The sequence below is a fragment of the Lingula anatina genome, chromosome 4 (assembly GCF_051362555.1).
Source record: "Lingula anatina isolate TDL-2025a chromosome 4, LinAna3.0, whole genome shotgun sequence".
Classification (NCBI taxonomy): domain Eukaryota; kingdom Metazoa; phylum Brachiopoda; class Lingulata; order Lingulida; family Lingulidae; genus Lingula; species Lingula anatina.
The window spans coordinates 14,981,284-15,000,856 of NC_141770.1; the positions used below are offsets into that span (position 1 = coordinate 14,981,284).

Consider the following 19,573-nt stretch of genomic DNA (forward strand, 5'->3'; position numbering starts at 1 on the left):
GGATAATTTCTACTAATGATTAAACGAGCATACATGCGAGTCCATTTAAATTTATTTGCAAGTCTCGCTTTTTTTTAGCGATCTGTACACGACCACTTTTTTTACAAAAAAAAAAAAATAAAATAAAATAAAATAAAAAGAAAGAAAGAAAATTATAGAATATTTTTTATTCAACTATTATGTACAATTTTGAATATTTACAGTTGATTTAAAAAGGACTAATAATCAGTAATGAACTACGTAAACGCAATGAATTAATACATAGCAGTATTATCAAAAGTTCCAAGATTTTCCATCGTCTTCACCTAGCGTCGGAACGCACACAGTCCGATAATGCAGGTCTTGTGGTCGGAAACTGGTACCAGATGCTCTCGGGCCGTGGGGAAAAACCCGTCTAAACCCTTCGTGGGGAATGCCGGGAAAGTGCCCACGCCCGGATAATTCGGTCCTTATAACATGACGAAATCGGTTTCTATTGGCACGGCGCTGCGTACAGTTCAAGAATCGTCCCGTTTTAGACAGCGTGACGGAATAACCTTTGTGTTGACTAACTATTATCTATATATACTATACACGAGGTGAAGCATAAAAACTTATTAAAGTAATTCTTACAGAAAAAGGCACTGAAGCCAATAAAAAACTAACAAGAGACATAACAATTAAACAACCATTTTGACTTTATCTTGGAGAATTAAAACCATAAATAAAGTTAATCATTTTACAACTGCAAGCATCTTTCAAAACTTGATTATAGTTCTCTTTATGATAAAATGCAAACAGATTCAAGTAATATGATTAAAACTCGGGAATATCAATGATTTCAACTAAACTTTGATATATAATTCGACTTAAAATACCAGGTTTCTAAAATGTAACTTTGCACTGAAATCGCAACTACCTGCATGATACAAGTACAGAATAAAGCAAGCTTGCTTCAAAATATTTCGGATCTCACATTACACTGTATGACCGCCCATGTAAATTTCAATCTGAATTTTTTTGATCCGGAGAAAAGGTGCATATGTGATGAAGTGGATGTATTTGTCAAGTATAACACTTGAGAAAATCTGAATATTAGTAATGTGATCTCTATCTTGAGAGATGACAGCATCTCTCAAGAAGAGCAGACTGTACAAAAATATAATGAAATATTTTCTCACACGTAAAATATTTCATTACAGATTTTGCACAAACTATCAATGTAAAATCTCTTCATGTAAAAGCGTTTACATGAAGTCAGATTTTACAAAGATGTGAGGGTTTGTTAGTAAGGTTAGTGTGCAGGTTAAGACCTTTTCAAATGCCATACTGACAAACAACTCCACATCATCAAAAGCACAAATTTGAAAAATGACCATCTCAGATTGAAACAAAACACAGACGACCACAAGTGGTGGGAATGTTTTTGTGAGCAAAAAACTATCTGCATTCAGAATATGGATAAAGCAACTATATTCAAATTTATTAATATAATAATTATAGCAACTGTAGAGGTAGACTTTTCCTACAGAAGCACACATCTTATTCAATTGATCTTGTATGGAATGAAGAATTATCTTGAACCTCAGTTTTCTCTTCTGTTATTGAAATAAAATGGTTCACTGCATAAGGCATAAAATACAAATGACATTTGATGCAATTTCACCTTGACATGTTTGTGACCCATGAACCCCAAATATTCTCAGCATCCAAAAGACTGATACATTATTAGACTGTATTCCCACTACATTCAGTACTGTATATTGCCTTCATTACCATTCCACATTCTTTATATTTGTTTGCAGAACAAGCCATGTCCTTCAACACCAAAACTCGTGGGATGTTCGAGCATCCATGAAAGTGTCCACAGGGCTCCTTGCTAACGCTGTACAGTGTTCAACATCTTGGACATTTGGTCTTGGGTCGACGTTATCTGACATCATGCAGGCGTTATTATTGGAAAACTCCCAATTCGTAGCCTACAAATGAAATCCAACTTTTACTCAAAGGTATGAAAAGCTATATCGAAAACTTGCAGTAACTGCAACAAAGAAAGTATATCACTGGTATTTACACACCGTTAACATTAATGAAAAGCTTGGTTCTTAAAATGATCAGAGCGTTATTTCCAAATGTACAGTGAAATATGCTTTCTTTATTGAAATATATATATTAACTTTTTAGAGTAAGTAGACAGCAGTCTTCAAAAAATAAATTATTTCAAACATTTGACAAAAAAGTAATAAAAGATGTTGCTATATTGAATATTGTAATGTTAGCCTACATGTTAAATTGTTGACTGTCTGTGCTACTTCTAATTCTACTGTTTGTTTACATAGGATATAGTTTTTGATCACTGTCAATAATAAGAAATGCCATAATACACCAATAATAATACTTAAAAAATTCAGAACCACTTTTCTTAAGTTGTTGATCCCCAATAACTTACAAAGTTATCTGTATAAAGATCCTTCTATCCTGAAGAAGTGTTTCATCTGGAGGTTTGGTAGTTGCAATCTTCATTTTTAGAATCCACCACTTTTGGTAGCCTGCAAATTTAAATTATTACTTCAAAATGTAATAAAAGTCAACCATCTGTATATGAAATGTGTTTTTAAAGTTTCAGCAGTTTGATGGGAAATAAATATAAAAAGCACTTTTGTCACAAACTTGGAAAAGACATTCAAGCGAAATATTTTGACATGCCACTGCCGACCTTCAGACTTAATGTCACAATGGGGTATTGCACAAATTAGTTTTAACGAAGGAAAAGGAACACTAACAGCATTTAAACGACTCTACTCAAAGACAAGTTTAAGTAAAGCCTGAACAATCTAGATCCAGCGGGAGGAGTGTACTAGTATTCCATCAAGTGTTTAATTTGTGAAGGATTTATATGGGAGAGACAAAGAGAAAGTTGAACGTTAGAGTTAAAGAACACGGGAAGGAATAAGAAAGGGTACCCGAAGAGGGAAAAATACACTACTGCCCAAGGTAGCCTTCTGCTACAACGAACCATCACAAAAAAACATTGATTGGGAGAGTGCCAAGATTCTACAAAAAGAAAGTGACTGGAGAACAAGAGGCGCAAAGGGAGGCATATAAACCAGGAAAATGCCTAACAATCTGAACAATATAGAGAGATGGAAATAAATACTCACTTCTACGGTGGCCTTTTATTACCACAACCACAGCACTGGAGGTGGGGGTGGTAGCTGCTAGTATACAATTTCTGGACCAGTGACAACGTCCCGGAGTCACATTGGTGGTGGGTGTTGGGGGCGGTAGCTCCAAGTAATCTGGACCAGTACCCACGCCCTGGAGTCACATTGGTGGTGGTGGGTGTTGGGGGCGGTAGCTCCAAGTAATCTGGACCAGTAACCACGCCCTGGAGTCTCATTGGTGGTGGTGGGTGGTGGGGGCGGTAGCTCCAAGTAATCTGGACCACTGACCACGCCTCGGAGTCACATTGTTGGTGGTGGGTGGTGGGGGCGGTAGCTCCAAGTAATCTGGACCACTGACCACGCCTCGGAGTCACATTGTTGGTGGTGGGTGGTGGGGGCGGTAGCTCCAAGTAATCTGGACCAGTGACCACGCCCCGGAGTCACATTGGTGGCGGTGGGTGGTGGGGGCGGTAGCTCCAAGTAATCTGGACCAGTGACCACGCCCCGGAGTCACATTGGTGGCGGTGGGTGGTGGGGGCAGTAGCTCCAAGTAATCTGGACCAGTGACCACACCTCGGAGTCACATTGTTGGTGGTGGGTGGTGGGGGCGGTAGCTCCAAGTAATCTGGACCAGTGACCACGCCCCGGAGTCACATTGGTGGCGGTGGGTGGTGGGGGCGGTAGCTCCAAGTAATCTGGACCAGTGACCACGCCCCGGAGTCACATTGGTGGCGGTGGGTGGTGGGGGCAGTAGCTCCAAGTAATCTGGACCAGTGACCACACCTTGGAGTCACATTGGTGGTGGTGGGTGGTGGGGGCGGTAGCTCCAAGTGATCTGGACCATTGACAACGTCCTGCAGAATATTGAGACTGTTGAGGATCTGAAAGTTGACGAATGGCATGTCAAAATATTTTGTATGAATGATAAGGTTTTTCCACATCTGTGACAAATTAAAAGAGCTTTTTACCTGTGAAAAATGAGCACTGAATTTGCTAGAGTAAATTGTAAATAGAAAACAAATGCCTGCACCGAGTGACAGGTCCCAAACATTCTTAAAACAATTGTCTAAGACCTTGCACAAAATGCTCAGTTTGTTGGAGTTGCACTGATAAAAGATTTGTATTATCTATACAATGAATGACAATCTAATTCATTTACCCTTATCCTGTCCCATAACTTACCTTGAATGCTCTCTAATCACAACTACTGAAGGGCTCTTGAAACACTATATGATATAGCTGACATGGCTTTCTCCATTTTAGCCTTGTTAACCTTGTTAAAATGGACCGTCATCAGGACAGGCGCTCGCCAATGCTATCTGCCTCAACTACAAAATAAAAAATTATAAGTCAAAAGTTTCCCTCTTTACTTCTCCCACCCAAATCCAATCTACTAACCATAAATATCTTAATCCTAGGAGTGGGTCATGGGTAAAAGACATTGCCTTCTGAATGTGAGCTGTCAAAATAATGTGGCTAACGGTTTTTAGTTTTTCAAGGTATGAAAAATCACTTAATTGTTTTATTTTCCCCCAAAAACATGAGTGATATGTACCTTTTAAGGCTTGATAGGTTTCCATCTCTTTGAAACGCCTTATGCTTCTGATGCTCCCCCATGCAGCCCCCTAACATACAGACCATGGCAGGACTCAACCATGCACCAAGGATTGAATGCGACCCTCTTCTTGCACCTCTTTCAAAAAAGCGGGACTTTACCAGGAATTGCCCTAATTGAGTTCTGTAAATAGAAAGGAAAATTTGATTAGTTTTCAAAAATTGTATATCAAAAGCAGTCTGCAGCCAGAAAAATTGTTGGAATCGGTAGATTTCCAGAATGTGTCAATTTGGTGACATGGCTGTTAGATTTTTTCTATAAGTTTGAAGAAGAGCTTTTGATTTATTTTAAATGTAACTGTTACATCATGATTCGAGAAAAATGTCAAGGTCTTGTTAATACAAATATTAATGCAATCCAGTCTAGTCCTACTGAACTTTGTATTCGAACCAGTGAATCAAGATTCAGACATCTATATCTAGTTTTTAGGAAAGAAGGTGGACTGAATGGCCAGTAGGGTGAAAAGTTTATGGCACAGACTGCTGCTGAAAAATTAATTTTAGTGTATTGTTCTCGCCAGTAACACGGGTTACCTTGCAGGTTTTTCCGCCTCAGTGAAACACCATATGCTTCAGACGCTTCTCCAATGCAGCCTCTTCAACAGACCGTGGCAGGACTCACTGGCACCAAGGATTGAGGGATGTATCGGAAGTGTGCACGTGGCCCTCTTCTCCTTGCAGTTGCCATGAAACGTTGGACAGGACTCGCTGGACGCTTCCTAGTGCAGCCACCTCGTAGACGGACCATGGCAGGACTCGCTGGACGCTTCCCCAGTGCAGCCACCTCGTAGACGGACCATGGCAGGACTCGCTGGACGCTTCCCAGTGCAGCCACCTCGCAGATAGACCATGGCAGGACTTGCTGGACGCTTCCCCAGTGCAGCCACCTCGCAGATAGACCATGGCACGACTCGCCGGACGCTTCCTTAATGCAGCCACCTCGTAGACAGGCCATGACAGGACTCGCTGGACGTTTCCCCAGTGCAGCCACATCAAAGAGACAGACCATGGCAGGACTCGCTGGCACCAAGGAATGGTCAAAGTAGCTTAAGTGTAGATGCGGGACGTCTCCTTGCAGTTGTGTTCTGTCAACAGAAAGAAAAATGAATTAATGACTTTTCACACTATGTCAGCACTCTGCAGTCAGGCTTACCTTTAAGTGGTTTCCATCTCATTGAAACACCATATGGCAGGACTCGCTGGACGCTTCCCCTGTGCAGCCACCTCGTAGACAGACCATGGCAGGACTCGCTGGCTCCAAGGGATGGTCGAAGTAGCTTAAGTGTAGATGTGGGGTGTCTCCTTGCAGTTGTGTCCTGTAAACAGAAATAAAAACGATATTAGATATCTTTCATTTCTCAAACTCCCCTTCCAAAAAGAAAAATAGATTACATACCTTAAGGAGTGTAGTCGAAGTCCCACAGGTGGCGCCCATCATCTTCTATGTCCTGTAAACAGAAATAAAAACGAGATTAGATTTCTTTCATTTCTCAAACTCCCCTTCCAAAAAGAAAAAAGATTACATACCTTAAGGAGTGTAGTCGAAGTCCCACAGGTGGCGCCCATCATCTTCTATGTCCTGTAAACAGAAATAAAAACGAGATTAGATTTCTTTCATTTCTCAAACTTCCCTTCCAAAAAGAAAAAAAGATTACATACCTTAAGGAGTGTAGTCGAAGTCCCACAGGTGGCGCCCATCATCTTCTATGTCCTGTAAACAGAAATAAAAACGAGATTAGATTTCTTTCATTTCTCAAACCCCCCTTCCAAAAAGAAAAAAGATTACATACCTTAAGGAGTGTAGTCGAAGTCCCACAGGTGGCGCCCATCATCTTCTATGTCCTGTAAACAGAAATAAAAACGAGATTAGATTTCTTTCATTTCTCAAACCCCCCTTCCAAAAAGAAAAAAAGATTACATACCTTAAGGAGTGTAGTCGAAGTCCCACAGGTGGCGCCCATCATCTTCTATGTCCTGTAAACAGAAATAAAAACGAGATTAGATTTCTTTCATTTCTCAAACCCCCCTTCCAAAAAGAAAAAAAGATTACATACCTTAAAGAGTGTAGTCGAAGTCCCACAGGTGGCGCCCACCAGTTTGCAGTCTGCTTCCTGGACCTGTAATAAAAAGAAACCTGGAAAGCATGGGAATATGCAATGACACTACGACTCCAGCCCACGACAGCAAAAAGGTGAAGTATCCTGCGAAGATGACCGAGCGACGATTCTTCGTGGGGAGAAGCGAAGATTTTAGCTGGCCAGCTAAGAGAAACGCCGAATCCACCGTCTAGACGTCTGCGTGTGCAGGGAACAATATGTCGAAGAGCGATGCGTTGACGTAGGATGAGTAGAAGATTCGGAGAAATGGGAGTCGACTCCCGTGTCCTTTGTGCTTGATACAGGGCGCAGCACATGGCATCCGTCCTGTTGCTCTAGATCTGTCCGCTGTTGAGTGAACGCACTTTTAAAATTTTGCGCTTTTATACCTTTGTTGACGTAAAGTCACATGATGGCGTTCTTGTTGTCACCAATGGTCAACTTGTTCAAAGGGGATGGCCTTTGATAGTGATGCGCAAAGTTGGTAATAATATCTTATCAACATATACATTTTCTTTTATATTTTATATTTTTATTATTCTGCCTGTCAGTTTGTTTATAATAAGAGTAATAAGTTCTAAGCAATGTCTGTGAAATGTTCAGGCAAATTTGATGAGAATTTCTGAGCAACATACCTTCTCCCTAAAATTTTTATAGGTACGATGTCCGTTAAGCTGGTAGCTGTGAACTTCTCGCAGGCTACTTTAGTGTGCGTGTTTTTGAACACTGATCCAAAATGTGGATAATGTAATTTAGGGTGACTAATTTAGGCTGACGTAGGGTGACTGCATTTTTGAGGCAGCCTGAGGGAGTATGGTTGTTCTGATTGTAGTGAATTGTAGAGAGACAATTGGAAGTACACTGGACTTAGCATGTTCAGTCACCCAAGTACTCTGAAACACATTTTGTAATCAGCTGACTTGTTATTCTGAAAAATGAAAAAACAAATTATATTGATTTACAAAACTGGAAGATAGAAGCAGTGGATCATATTACTTATGCCAGGCAGAAGAAACGACTGAATGTATATTTTTATATTCAAAACGTCTACTGATTTAGGTAATAATTAATAGCCTGGAAGATAGCAGCAGTGGATCATATTACTAATGCAAGGCAGAAGAAACGAGTGAATGTATATGTCTATATTCAAAACGTCTACTGATTTAGGTAATAATTAACAACTGACGTCTCCCTTCATGGCGTCGGGTTATCAGTACTCCCACACCAGTAACATGAGTTATGAGTTGAGCAGAAACAGAAAAAGATTTTTTATAAAGATAATGCAAGTATATGTGTAGGCCCATTTATCTTTTTTTATATTACTAAACGTAAGAATTGTTTTTCCAAGTGAAACTTTACTTACATCAGCCTAGCAACTAAATCTGACGTTTAAACGTCTCCGAAAATAACTAGAATTTTTTGAATAACGCAATAATGCGGCCACCTTCGAGGTGTCGCCCGGTTTTAAAAATTGAAAAAAGAAACTTTTCGGGGCGTCTTTTGTCGCGGGTCATTATTTTCAGTTGTTTGATGTTTTTTTTGTAATATTTTAGCCATTGATAGAATCTATAATTCAGTTACATCCACGATTAGCTAGACGAAATGGTGACAGGGAAAAGTCAAATTTTTTAAACGGCAAAAACTGCATTCTCTTAGAAAGCAATTAGCAAACATTCATTACTGTGAAAAATTCAATCGAAGTTGAAGACAAAATGTGTCAAAAATAAACGTGCATGTCGTAATACCTATTTAAAGCAGTCTAATTTTTGTTAGTATTAAAAACGTGTAAATATTATCCACATAGGATATTTTTAAAGCCTTCGATATTTAAAATATTTAAACTTCCCATACTTTGAGGCATGCATGAGTCGGAAAATGTTTGCATAATTACATAAAAAACTAGAATTATCTCTTTATGTGCCTTACATCATTCCCTTCAACCCTTTCCCAATATCGATTTCAGATATTTTTGACACATTTTGTCTTCATCTGAATCACGTGAACGTTATCAAGTGTCATAAGGCGTACATTACGAAAATATTTAGGTCTTGGAACGTGATTTGATGACTTTTTTAAATGCATATATATACAATTATAAATTTATAATTAAGTTATTTAATATCAAATCATAAGTTCTGACCGAGTTTTAAAATTTATTTTAGGAGGGGTAAAAAACCCCAACCCCATCTAATATATATTGGATACATCCGTAGGCTTATGTCCTTAGAACTAGGCGTACAAAATGTGTCTTCTAGCTAAAGTTATTATTATGGTGTATGTGTAATTAAAAAAAAAAAACGTAAGAGTGACAATAGGTCATGTGTTTCGAATGCACCCCCACTCTCCGATCAGACATTACTTTTGTATAATTCACAGTCCATCTTCGTTGTAGTTTGTGACTTTACGTCATTTCTTAGTGAAGCGGTGTTGTCCTCAATTTACCTTAAATGTCCAAATTACTAAGAAGAAACCACTTGCAAGAATTATAAGGTTTTTTATACTGCTAGGTCTATAGACGTGATACACACGATATTTTGCAACCCCACAAAATCTGTTTCTTAAAATTTTGGTTCCACCACAAAGCTTAGCACTATCATTCTTTTTTGCTTTATTGATATATTTTCAGTACATAAATAACCATTGTCTGTTGCCCAATTTTGCACAAAATTAAGATAATCCCCAAAACCTCATTAATTGTGTTTCCTCCATCCCAAAAAATATTAAAAATTTCTCCTCATAATTTAGTAGTGCACTGGCATCTACACAGTACATAAATGTATCATTATAATAACATCTTGTTCTTACTGATAACATAATTAGCTTAATTCCATAACAATTCTAAAATGTTAATAACAATGAAAATTCAAAGTAGATGGCAAGATTCTTATTGTGCTGATAAAGATAAAATATGTAAATTCAATACTGATTAGGTACTGTATACTGGCTCATTGAAAAAAAGGGAACCGTTTCACAAAAAAATTAAGCTTAGACTGCCAAATCTGGATAGCCAACTATACAAAGTCAACTTTGCGATATTGTCTTACAACTACAATTTTTTAAGAATGATTGGTCCACAGTTGATGAGTAGAATATACATAAATGGGCTACTGACACCACTGCAAGTAAAAGACTTGCCAAGACAATCAAAATGTAAATCAAAGGAAAGTGAAAAGAAAGTAAAAAGACTGGAAAAAATGAGGCAAAATTGATAACTTGGTTAATGAGCGAACAATACTCTAGTTTTGATTAAATCAGAACTTTTCTTGCACCTTTTCTTGGGGAATAGGGGATTGGTGTAGTGAAAGCCCAACCTTAACCTTTGGATGCTATTCTCATTAAACATATGCATAAAAGACAAAATTTAGACCACAAATAGATTCATGCAATCTACCAACCTTTTTTACAGTGAGTCATTGCAACTTATCAGTTATTTCTGGCCTAGGCTATCTGTAAGATTCTTACAACTGTGAAGTGCAACTTAGCCAGCTAAGTCTTTATAGGCTCAGATTTTAGACTACAAACCAGCTTCAAACATTTAGTAAAGCAAGTGCAAGGAATAGTAAGTTTGAAGGCTCTGCCTCCCCATAGGGTGAGAACAAACACAGTCACACTGTATGATACATTACAGAAAACATTGGTTAAAAATATACTCTGGAATTTTACATTTTCACTAGTATAGAATCAATTTGATTTCTAAAACTGACTTATTATAAAAATACTCCTGTCAATTTAAAACTTTTTCATAAAGCATATCTGAAATACACTGATAAAATGTTATTAAAAATATTAAAATTTGATATTCACAGATAAAATAGGCTCAAGTCAAAATGATTAAGACAATTATTGAAGCATTATTCAAACCCCAATTTTGATTATTTTCATACAATTAGTGATTCACAAGTTCTTTAACAGAGTTGTACCTAATCTGACTACATGATATCTATCAAAATCTCTCTAAAATCAAGTGACAAAAAATACCCACAGTTTCAAGCACCATAAAATATGGCTTAAGTAAGTAATATCCTCAATTGTTTCATAATAAACGTCATGTCACTTGAATGTACCATTCTCCAGAAAAAAAGATGAACTTGCAAGGTTTGATAAGTCTGCGTTTACAGGTAGATGTCATAGTTTAATATACATGAGGCAGCTTTATATCGTGGTCAACAATATTATATTATATCAGATTCTCTAGCCATGTCTTATTTGTCATAATATTTTGATTTTCAAATTCAGGGTCCCCTAGTAAAAGATCTTGCATTTCCTCTTGATCACAGAAGAATCTGAGTTGAGAATACAGTTGAGAATACAGAGTTAAAATTAGGCCTCTCCTCTCCACTCGGGGTCCTCTTGCAACTGAACCTGGCTGACATCCATGGTTACATCTTGAAAAATAATATATTCCCAAAAAAGTTTAAATGGTGCAGTAATAATAATAATAATAATAATAATAATAATAATTAAAATCATAAATCTTGGACACATTACTTGTCGTACGTCTGAATAACATGACAGACAAGAAGAAAATAGTTGCTCTTGAAAATGGACTTTAAGTAATGAAAATGCAAGATGACAGCTAGTAGATAGTACATGTGCATGCAATTTATTTGAAATTCTGACTTTTCATTCCTAATGATTTAGATTATTTATAGCCAATAATCTGAGAAAATAAAATATTCAACAGAGAAATTGATTGCAATAAATCCTGCTCGTACCTGACTGCTTAATATTCACTGCAGCAAACCTCTCTACGACATCGTCGAGCTGATCAGTAGGGTCATCGTAATCACATCCTGTGTACGCTTTTTTCTCGAGGCAGTACTTAAGGAAACTACACCAAAGAGAAGTTGAAAATAAAGAAAGAATTGCCTACTTTCTTTTGTCTTTCTGTATGGACTTTCATTCACAATAAAAGAAAGAATTGCCTAGTAGACACTATTTTGTCTGTCAGTTTGGAGTTTAATTTACATGTTTTTTAACTTTCCTTTTTTTTCTATTTTTTTTTCATTTAACAGTCTGTCTGAACTAAAACATGATAGCTTTCTCTTTTTAATCTTTCTATCCTCTGTTTTTTTTTGTCAGCTAGTCTGTCTGAACAAACATTAAAAATTTAATTTGTGAACTTTATTAAATCCTTAACATTTCTTTTTTTGTTGGTTTGTCTGTCTGTCTGAACAAGAGTTCTTAGAAACAATGAGATTAAATAAAGATTAAATAAAGGAAAAAAATTTTGAACCTAACATGGCTGATTTGTGTTTGGTTTGAAAAAGTCTTATAATTTGATTGAACTTTTTTTGCTTACTGATCAAATAAATTAAAATAATTCACTTCACCTGTTCCAATGTTCATATTGCGAAAGAAGAAACGGATTCCCTACAACAATCAATAGGGCCTTTGCTCTTGTGATCGACACATTAAACCTCTGAAAAAAAATTAATCCCACATGTAACTGTATGTGCGGGTGAACACTGAAGACAGTATAGTCTGAGACTAACTGTTCATATCTCTTCTGTGAATTCCGCATCACATGGCATAGTCTCTGCAGTGCCATAGTGGAAAGAAATGGTGATGAAAATAGTATGGACTATAGCTGTTTAAATAACCTTACATTTCAAAATATGTGTGTGCACATCCACATGTACAAAGTCTTATGAATTATGTGTTCACGCATGTACACATGCCACAGCACAATCATGGTAATGACACTATCTTTTCAATGGGCAAAAATTATCAAACTTTCAAATGTATACCTTCATAAACACATAAAGTATATAGTATAAGTGGTACTCTTACTGCACAGATTAGAACTATAGAGTAGCTTACTTTTTTATTCTGTTGTGACCATCCAATAGGAATTGGGTAGGAGTATCAAAATTTTAAAAATTAATGGCCTAAAAAATACCGCATCTGTAAAATTCACGATTTCCCCCCCACTGAAAAAAATCAAGTTATTACCATATGCTGAGGTGGCACTAGCAATTTTTTCTAAAGCCAAATTACTACTTTTTCATCACTTTTTTCTCCAAAATGGTTTAAATTTGACTAAAATAAGTCAAATCAACCCTATTTTGTTTAGCCAATTGAAGTCAGTTTTAGCATTTAGCTTAATTGGGCAGAGTTAACTCTACCCCAGTTTGTGTGTCCACATGCACAAGTGTACAAATGACTGACCTTTGGGTTCTTTAAAAAGCCCAGCTTGAACTCTGCCTCCAGAGCCAGGTAATCGGGGTTACTCCTCACGGTGGACACCATGATGACCTGTCTCTCCTGACCCTGAAATTCTGCCACACTGCCCACCTTTATGTCCCGAAAGTTTTTCTTGAACAGCAGTTGCCTCAGTTTTTGAACCTGTGGAGAGAATAAAAAGGGATGTCTGTGCATTTACAGGCCGTAACCAGCAATTTCAAAAGGGGGGTTCTTTTTCTGAAAAAGTGGACCTTTTTCCATAAAAGCTTCATGTACCTAGATCAAATTTTACCCACAGTGGACCTTTTCCCAGCAAAAGTGGCAGTTCTTTAAAACCCCTGAACCCCCCCTGGCTACGCGCCTGATTTAATACTCATCTGTTACATTCAGCATTTACTTTATCTTTATCTTATTTTACTAGTAGTTAGCCATAACTCTGAACAGGCAGCATATTGTTAGTACATTACATTATAACCAAGCTCAGGTGGATTAGTAATTGAATTTGCCATGTGAGATGGGAGTGAGCAAATTCACCACAATTTTAATTTTAATTTTTTAAATTTTTCTTTATACTTTATCACATGTACACTTCTGTAGTTAAAGTAGGACTTTTCATAAGCCTAACAGTACCATATCTATAACATACTATTAACTCAGATGTATTGTGGCTGTACTTTAAGGTAAATGGAATGTTGGACCTTTAAAGAATGTTGACTACTGGCTCTTTAGAGCTACGTATGCCACATTCTTAGAATCTATTGCCCTAACTCAGCAAAAAGGCCCAGTTAATAATTGTAAACAAATTTGCAAAGTTTTACTAGGCAGCTTCAATTAATTGGCATTTGGCGTGAAGCCCGATTTGATATTGCAAACTGTTGTTAGTAACTTGAAAAGGGAGAGGGACTGGGGAGGGGTTGCCTGTATTCATCATGGAATAAGCTCTGTCATATTTCCCTCACTTGTTTTCTGTAGGGGGAAATAATTCCAATTTCATTCTGCAAGACTCGGATGCCTCTGGCCTCCAGTAGCTTCTCCTTATATCCCAACACAATAGTTGCTTCTTCTGGATTGAAGAATGATGGACTCCTTTCCTCCCTCATGTCCTCCCCAACCACTCCATGGAATACAAAGGGATACCCCATTTTTGGTAAACCTTCCCAGTTGCAGAGGGACTCCCTGGCAAGTCGGTCAGCACAGGCTTCTAGCTCGTTGTCATAGAACTGTTCGTTTGGAAGCTTGAGGATAGCAGGATGAGATCTGTAGTTTTTGAGGAGTTTTGTAAGGAGGAATGGGTTGTAATGGCCTTGACGTTGGTACAGTACATCTTGATCGTCGTCATCTGAGCCAGGACTCGAACCACCCCTCTTCTTGTACACATCACAGTAGGTCATGTATCTTTCTAAGAGTGAGAGTCCTGTAAGACATTAAAATGATGAGACATTTCATATACATGTATAAATATATAAATGAAGTTATTCTTTATCAAAGAAACTAAATAACTATGAGGTTCAAAAGGTTTTAATTTCACCATTATATGTACAAAAGAGATGAAAGAGACATTTTGTCAATGCTTAAGTACAAAATCTCTACTACCACATGTAAAAGTATTTCAGTGTTTGCAATTTTACCAGAGCTTATAGAACTACCAAAAAAAAACTGATCCTTGTCAAAACCTAGTCCTAGTCAAAAGAAAGACTTTCTTTTGTCAAATTTAAAATTATTGAAGGAATAATTCTGGGCACATCCATAGCAGTAAAAATGTTTCATTAATTGCATTACCTTTTATTTTACTTAAATCTTAGAAGCAGAAATCACTGGTCAATAAAAAGCTTTTAGAATAAGTCCTACATGTATATGATTTTACCAGACTCTCAAACACCTTTGTAAATATTATAGTTAATCATAGTACTTTTGTCCACAATTTTCAACTTCACTTTTCTTATACACCCCATTTCCACAGATTAGATCGACCTACTTTAGATCGACCTAACTCCCTGGGGGTTCACGCTAAATAGCTGTCAGCCAGGCGGACACGAAAGTTAATTACCCCTTAGAGCTTGTAGTAGGCGGGGACGGACACTTAAGGGGGATTATCTGACAGTAATCTAGTGAGACTCCCCGCGGTGATAGATCGATCTAAAGTTGTGGGAATAGACCCTTAGTCATAGTCTTATTTCATTTTTATTTAAGCCCGAGGTAGTAATGTAACTTCCCCTTTTAATGCATTTCATAACACATACACTCACACACACTGGCAGATTAAAACTTTACTATTACTCATATTATCATTTTTATTATAATGGCTGTTGGGGGCATATTATTATAATTAAATATATTAAAAACTATTATAATTATAATTATATATATTAAAAACTTATTTGCAATATAAAACAAAATTTACCTGCATAATTATCACTGCTTCCTTATTATTAATCCAGCAGAGAGCTTAACCTTTGGGAGTTTACAGGGAAATATCAACAAGTGTGCTTTATGTAATCTGATTTAATGGCCTATTAATTAGGCAAATGACTTTATAACTTAGCCTAGTGAGACCCAAGGGAAATTTACAGACTGACCCTCTCAAAGGTCTTCAGGCCCATCAGTCACACCCTTAAGAAATGCACAAAACAATAATGCACAAAATAGGAGACTATCAATTCTGATACAATAATACATTATGTTTAACTGCACAGTCAACATCAAATGTTTTAAAATTATGCACAACAGGTAACACCGACAAAAGTAAAAGCATAAGGCGTCAGGCCCATCAGAGTTCAAGTTTATACTTAGAAAGTGCCAAAATGAGAAAAATGAAAATTTCACAAAAAATGCATAAATTTAATAAAAGTGATAATCTAATAGAGCTGGTTTTCTAATATGAGTTGTATGTCAATCCTAAGAATCATTCTTGTAAGACTAGTTGAAAAATTAGAAAGTAACAGTTTTCTTTCTATAACGTTAATGGTGGCAGTGTACAAAAGAGGTTTTTTTGTCAATTTTGATGCAACATTACATAATGATTAACTGTATAAATACCACCAATTTTTAAATATCTACTATTAAAAACATGGACATTAAAAAAAGGTGATTACCACTGGGCTTCATGCCCAAGGGAGCTCTAAGTCCCACATTGAAAATTCCAATATGTGAAAGATAAAAATTTTCACAAAAAACCTCTATAACTTCCAGAAAATTAACTAATGAGACAGATTTTCCAACTGAAGCTGTATTTCAGTCCTATGTTTCTTTCCTTTAAGTGTAAAAAGAGCAAGTGACATGGTTTTCCTTTCACGGTCACTAAGGAGGCAGTGCCTAAAATAGGGTTTTGTTCAATTTTGATGCAATATTACATAATGCTTAACAGCATAACAACCATCAGTTTTTTAATGATAAAATAAAACTATCATGGATATTCACAAAATGTGTCTAGCCCATAGAGTTCAGAAACACTTTGAAAATCCCAAAATCTAAACAAGAGAAACTGTATTAAAAAGAGTTTATTTCCATTTTCAATACCTTTTTTACATGAAAAAAAAATCGATTTATTGTCATTTTTATATGATCAATTAAAATATGTTGTCAAAGGAAAAATATCAATAGAACAAATTTAAATGTCCAACTTGCTCCATTCTGAGATTCTTAACTTAGTGAATGATTGAATCTGACGAACTTCAATGATATGAGTTCCCTTCCATTTTTGATATTTTATTACACAATGCACAATAAAAGGTGTACTGTCATTTTTATATAATCAACTAACAATATTTTTAAGAAGCAGAAAATGTCAAAACAACACTTTTACATATCTAATTTGTTCCATATTGAGACTGTTAACATGCCTAAGAATTAAATCTGAAGAAAAGCCACTTATATGCAAAAAGGCTAATAACTTCATCAAAACTTAACTGATCAAGCTTATTTTCAAACTTGATCTGTATATTAGTCAGACTGATCACTCCTGTAAGTTTCAAGACAAAAGGCTGATTGGTTTTCCTTAAAATGTGTTATCAGTGTTGCATATATGCTGAATAATGAAAAAAAAAAAAAAAAAACAGCATAACTTTAAATAGTCCAGTAAAAATAGTCCAATCAAGCCAATTTTCGAACTTGACCTGTGTATTATGAATGTTCATCAGTTCTGTAAGTTTCAAGCCAAAAGGTAAAATGGTTTTCCACTTATCGTGTTATCAGTGCTGCATATATGCTGAGAAAATGCAGAAAATGGTTCATTTTGTTAATTTTGATGCAATAATAAATCATGCCTACAATAGCACTGTCAATCAACACTGAATTTTAATCATGCACAACAGGTGACATCGTCAATAACAGGAGCGGATCCAGAGATATTTTCTGACAGTATTCCAAATTATCTTTGTTGATCCATCCTACATTTTTGATGGTCTTCCAACAGAAAAAAAAACAGATACCCATCAATATGAACTTTAAAATCTGAAAGACCCAGAAGACGGCCTCAATCCACCCCTGCAATAAGATTACAGTTTCAGGACCAAATTCACATAATGAAAATCCCAATATTTGAATAATGATGACAATGCATAAAATAATATTACATAATGTTTAAAGACATAAAAATCAATGCAACTGTTTATGTGGAAATACAGAGAATGTGAAGAGCTTCAGGTGGATGGGAGCTGAAAATGCCAGTGTTTGAAAAATAAATTAAAAAGAAAACACAACAAAAATATCCCATTAAAGCTGCTATTCAAACTTTTAATCTTGCTGTAATAACATGATATGAATAACCCCAATGTGTTTGAGGATAATAAGGCACTGTTATTCAATTTTTTTTCTTTTGTTAACTTATTTGCAATATTAAACAACATTTACCTGCATAATTATCACAGATTCCTAATTATGTGACACAGTTAAGAGAGCTTTACCTATGGGACTTTACTGGGAAATCTCAACGTGTGTTTTATGTAATCTTATTTAATGGGCACTTGGAAATTAATTAGGCAAATGATTTTATAGCTCTGAATTTAGCTTGTGACTACCCCGGAAGGGACAATTACCACCATCCATAAACAGTAGCCCCATATAGCACTCTATAGAGCTGCATTGCTTCCAGAACAGAAAACAATCACTCTGATTTTCCAACACAAACTGCACGTCAGTCTTACAAAACTTTACAGTAAGTTTGAGTATCATAAGTAACATGGTTTTTCCTTAATGGTCATTCCGGCAGCCATTTCCAAAATAGGGTTTTCTTCAACTTTTATGCAATATAACATAATGACCATCAATTTTTAATAATAAAATAAAAGTATCATGGATATACAGAAAATGTGACATGGAAAGGTCTTCAAGGCCATGGAAGTTCTGAGTCACACTTTCAAAATGCCAAAATGTACCTGTATACAAGATATAACTGTATTGAATTGATTTTCTTCCATTTTCAACACCTTTTTTTCATATAACAAAGTAATCAATTTACTGTCATTTTTAAATGAACAACTGAGAAAATTGTTGACATAGGAAAAATATCAATAGAACAATTTTAAATGTCCAGTTTGCTCCATTCTGAGATTCTGAACATGGTGAATGATTGAATCTGACAAACTGTAAAGATATGAGTTTATTATTATTTCCATTTTTTGACACTTTATTACACAATTACAGGTTTACCATCTTTTTTATATAATCAACTAACAATATTGTTAAGATGCAGAAAATGTCAAAAGAACACCTTTACATATCTAATTAGTTCACAGATGAGATTGTTAACATGCCTAAGAATTAAATCAAAGGAAAAAACACTTATATACAAAAAAGGCATAACTTCACCAGAACTGAACCAATGGAGCTTATTTTCGAACTCCATCTGTATTTCAGTAAGACTGATCACCCCTGTAAATTTCAAGACAATTGGCCAATTGATTTTCCTTGAAATGCGTTATCGATATTGCATACATGCTAAAAAAAAAGTGAAAAAACAGCATAACTTCCATAAAATTGGTCCAATCACGCTGATTTTCAAACTTGACCTGTGTATTATGAATAGTCATCAGTTCTGTAAGTTTCAAGCCAAAAGGTAAAATGGTTTTTCACTTATCGTGTTATCAGTGTTGCATATATGCTTAAAAAAATGAAAAAAGAGCATAACTTCCATAAAAATGGCCCGATCATGCTGATTTTCGAACTTGACCTGCATATTATGTATATTCATTAGTTCCATAAGTTTCAAGCCAAAAGGTAAAACGGTTTTTCACTTATCGTGTTATCGGTGTTGCATATATGCTGAAAAAAGTGAAAAAACAGCATAACTTCCATATAGATGGCCATATCATGCTGATTTTCGAACTTGACCTGCATATTATGAAAGCTCATCAGTTCTGTAAGTTTCAAGCCAAAAGGTAAAACAGTTTTTCACTTATCATGTTATTGGTGGTCAAAGTGCACAGCGACGACGACAGACACAGGTGATGGCTATATGTACAGACACATCTGTGTCTGTACATAAAAAGCCTCAAAGTTACCATGGCCCATAGGAGCCTACGCGTGTGTCTTTTAGAC

The 19,573-nt window shown here is 36.1% G+C and overlaps 1 protein-coding gene and 1 long non-coding RNA gene across 9 annotated transcripts in view; both read right to left on the bottom strand.

Moving 5' to 3' along the window:
- Window positions 1-152: 152 nt before the first annotated feature.
- Window positions 153-7,570, bottom strand: LOC147762344 (uncharacterized). Of its 8 annotated transcripts, XR_015334138.1 has the most exons (10): window positions 6,417-7,375; window positions 6,285-6,336; window positions 6,154-6,205; window positions 5,593-6,073; window positions 5,292-5,541; window positions 4,699-4,881; window positions 4,326-4,471; window positions 3,141-4,024; window positions 2,429-2,528; window positions 153-1,958 (listed from the first exon to the last, which is right to left on the bottom strand). It is a non-coding gene; the product is annotated as an uncharacterized LOC147762344 (long non-coding RNA). The 8 variants fall into 8 exon arrangements; XR_015334137.1 differs by having other exon boundaries at window positions 6,285-7,375; XR_015334141.1 differs by having other exon boundaries at window positions 5,593-6,468; window positions 6,548-6,599; window positions 6,680-6,694.
- Window positions 7,571-9,444: 1,874 nt separating this feature from the next.
- LOC147762345 (RNA helicase MOV-10-like) overlaps window positions 9,445-19,573 on the bottom strand; it is a 156,082-nt gene continuing 145,953 nt past the window's right edge. Inside the window, exons 2-6 of the mRNA XM_087012116.1 lie at window positions 13,999-14,453; window positions 13,025-13,201; window positions 12,187-12,275; window positions 11,569-11,684; window positions 9,445-11,238 (exon numbers count right to left, since the gene is read on the bottom strand). Coding sequence (XP_086868242.1) covers window positions 11,174-11,238; window positions 11,569-11,684; window positions 12,187-12,275; window positions 13,025-13,201; window positions 13,999-14,430 — 879 coding nt within the window. The 5' untranslated portion in view covers window positions 14,431-14,453 and the 3' untranslated portion in view covers window positions 9,445-11,173. The remainder of the gene's footprint in view (window positions 11,239-11,568; window positions 11,685-12,186; window positions 12,276-13,024; window positions 13,202-13,998; window positions 14,454-19,573) is intronic.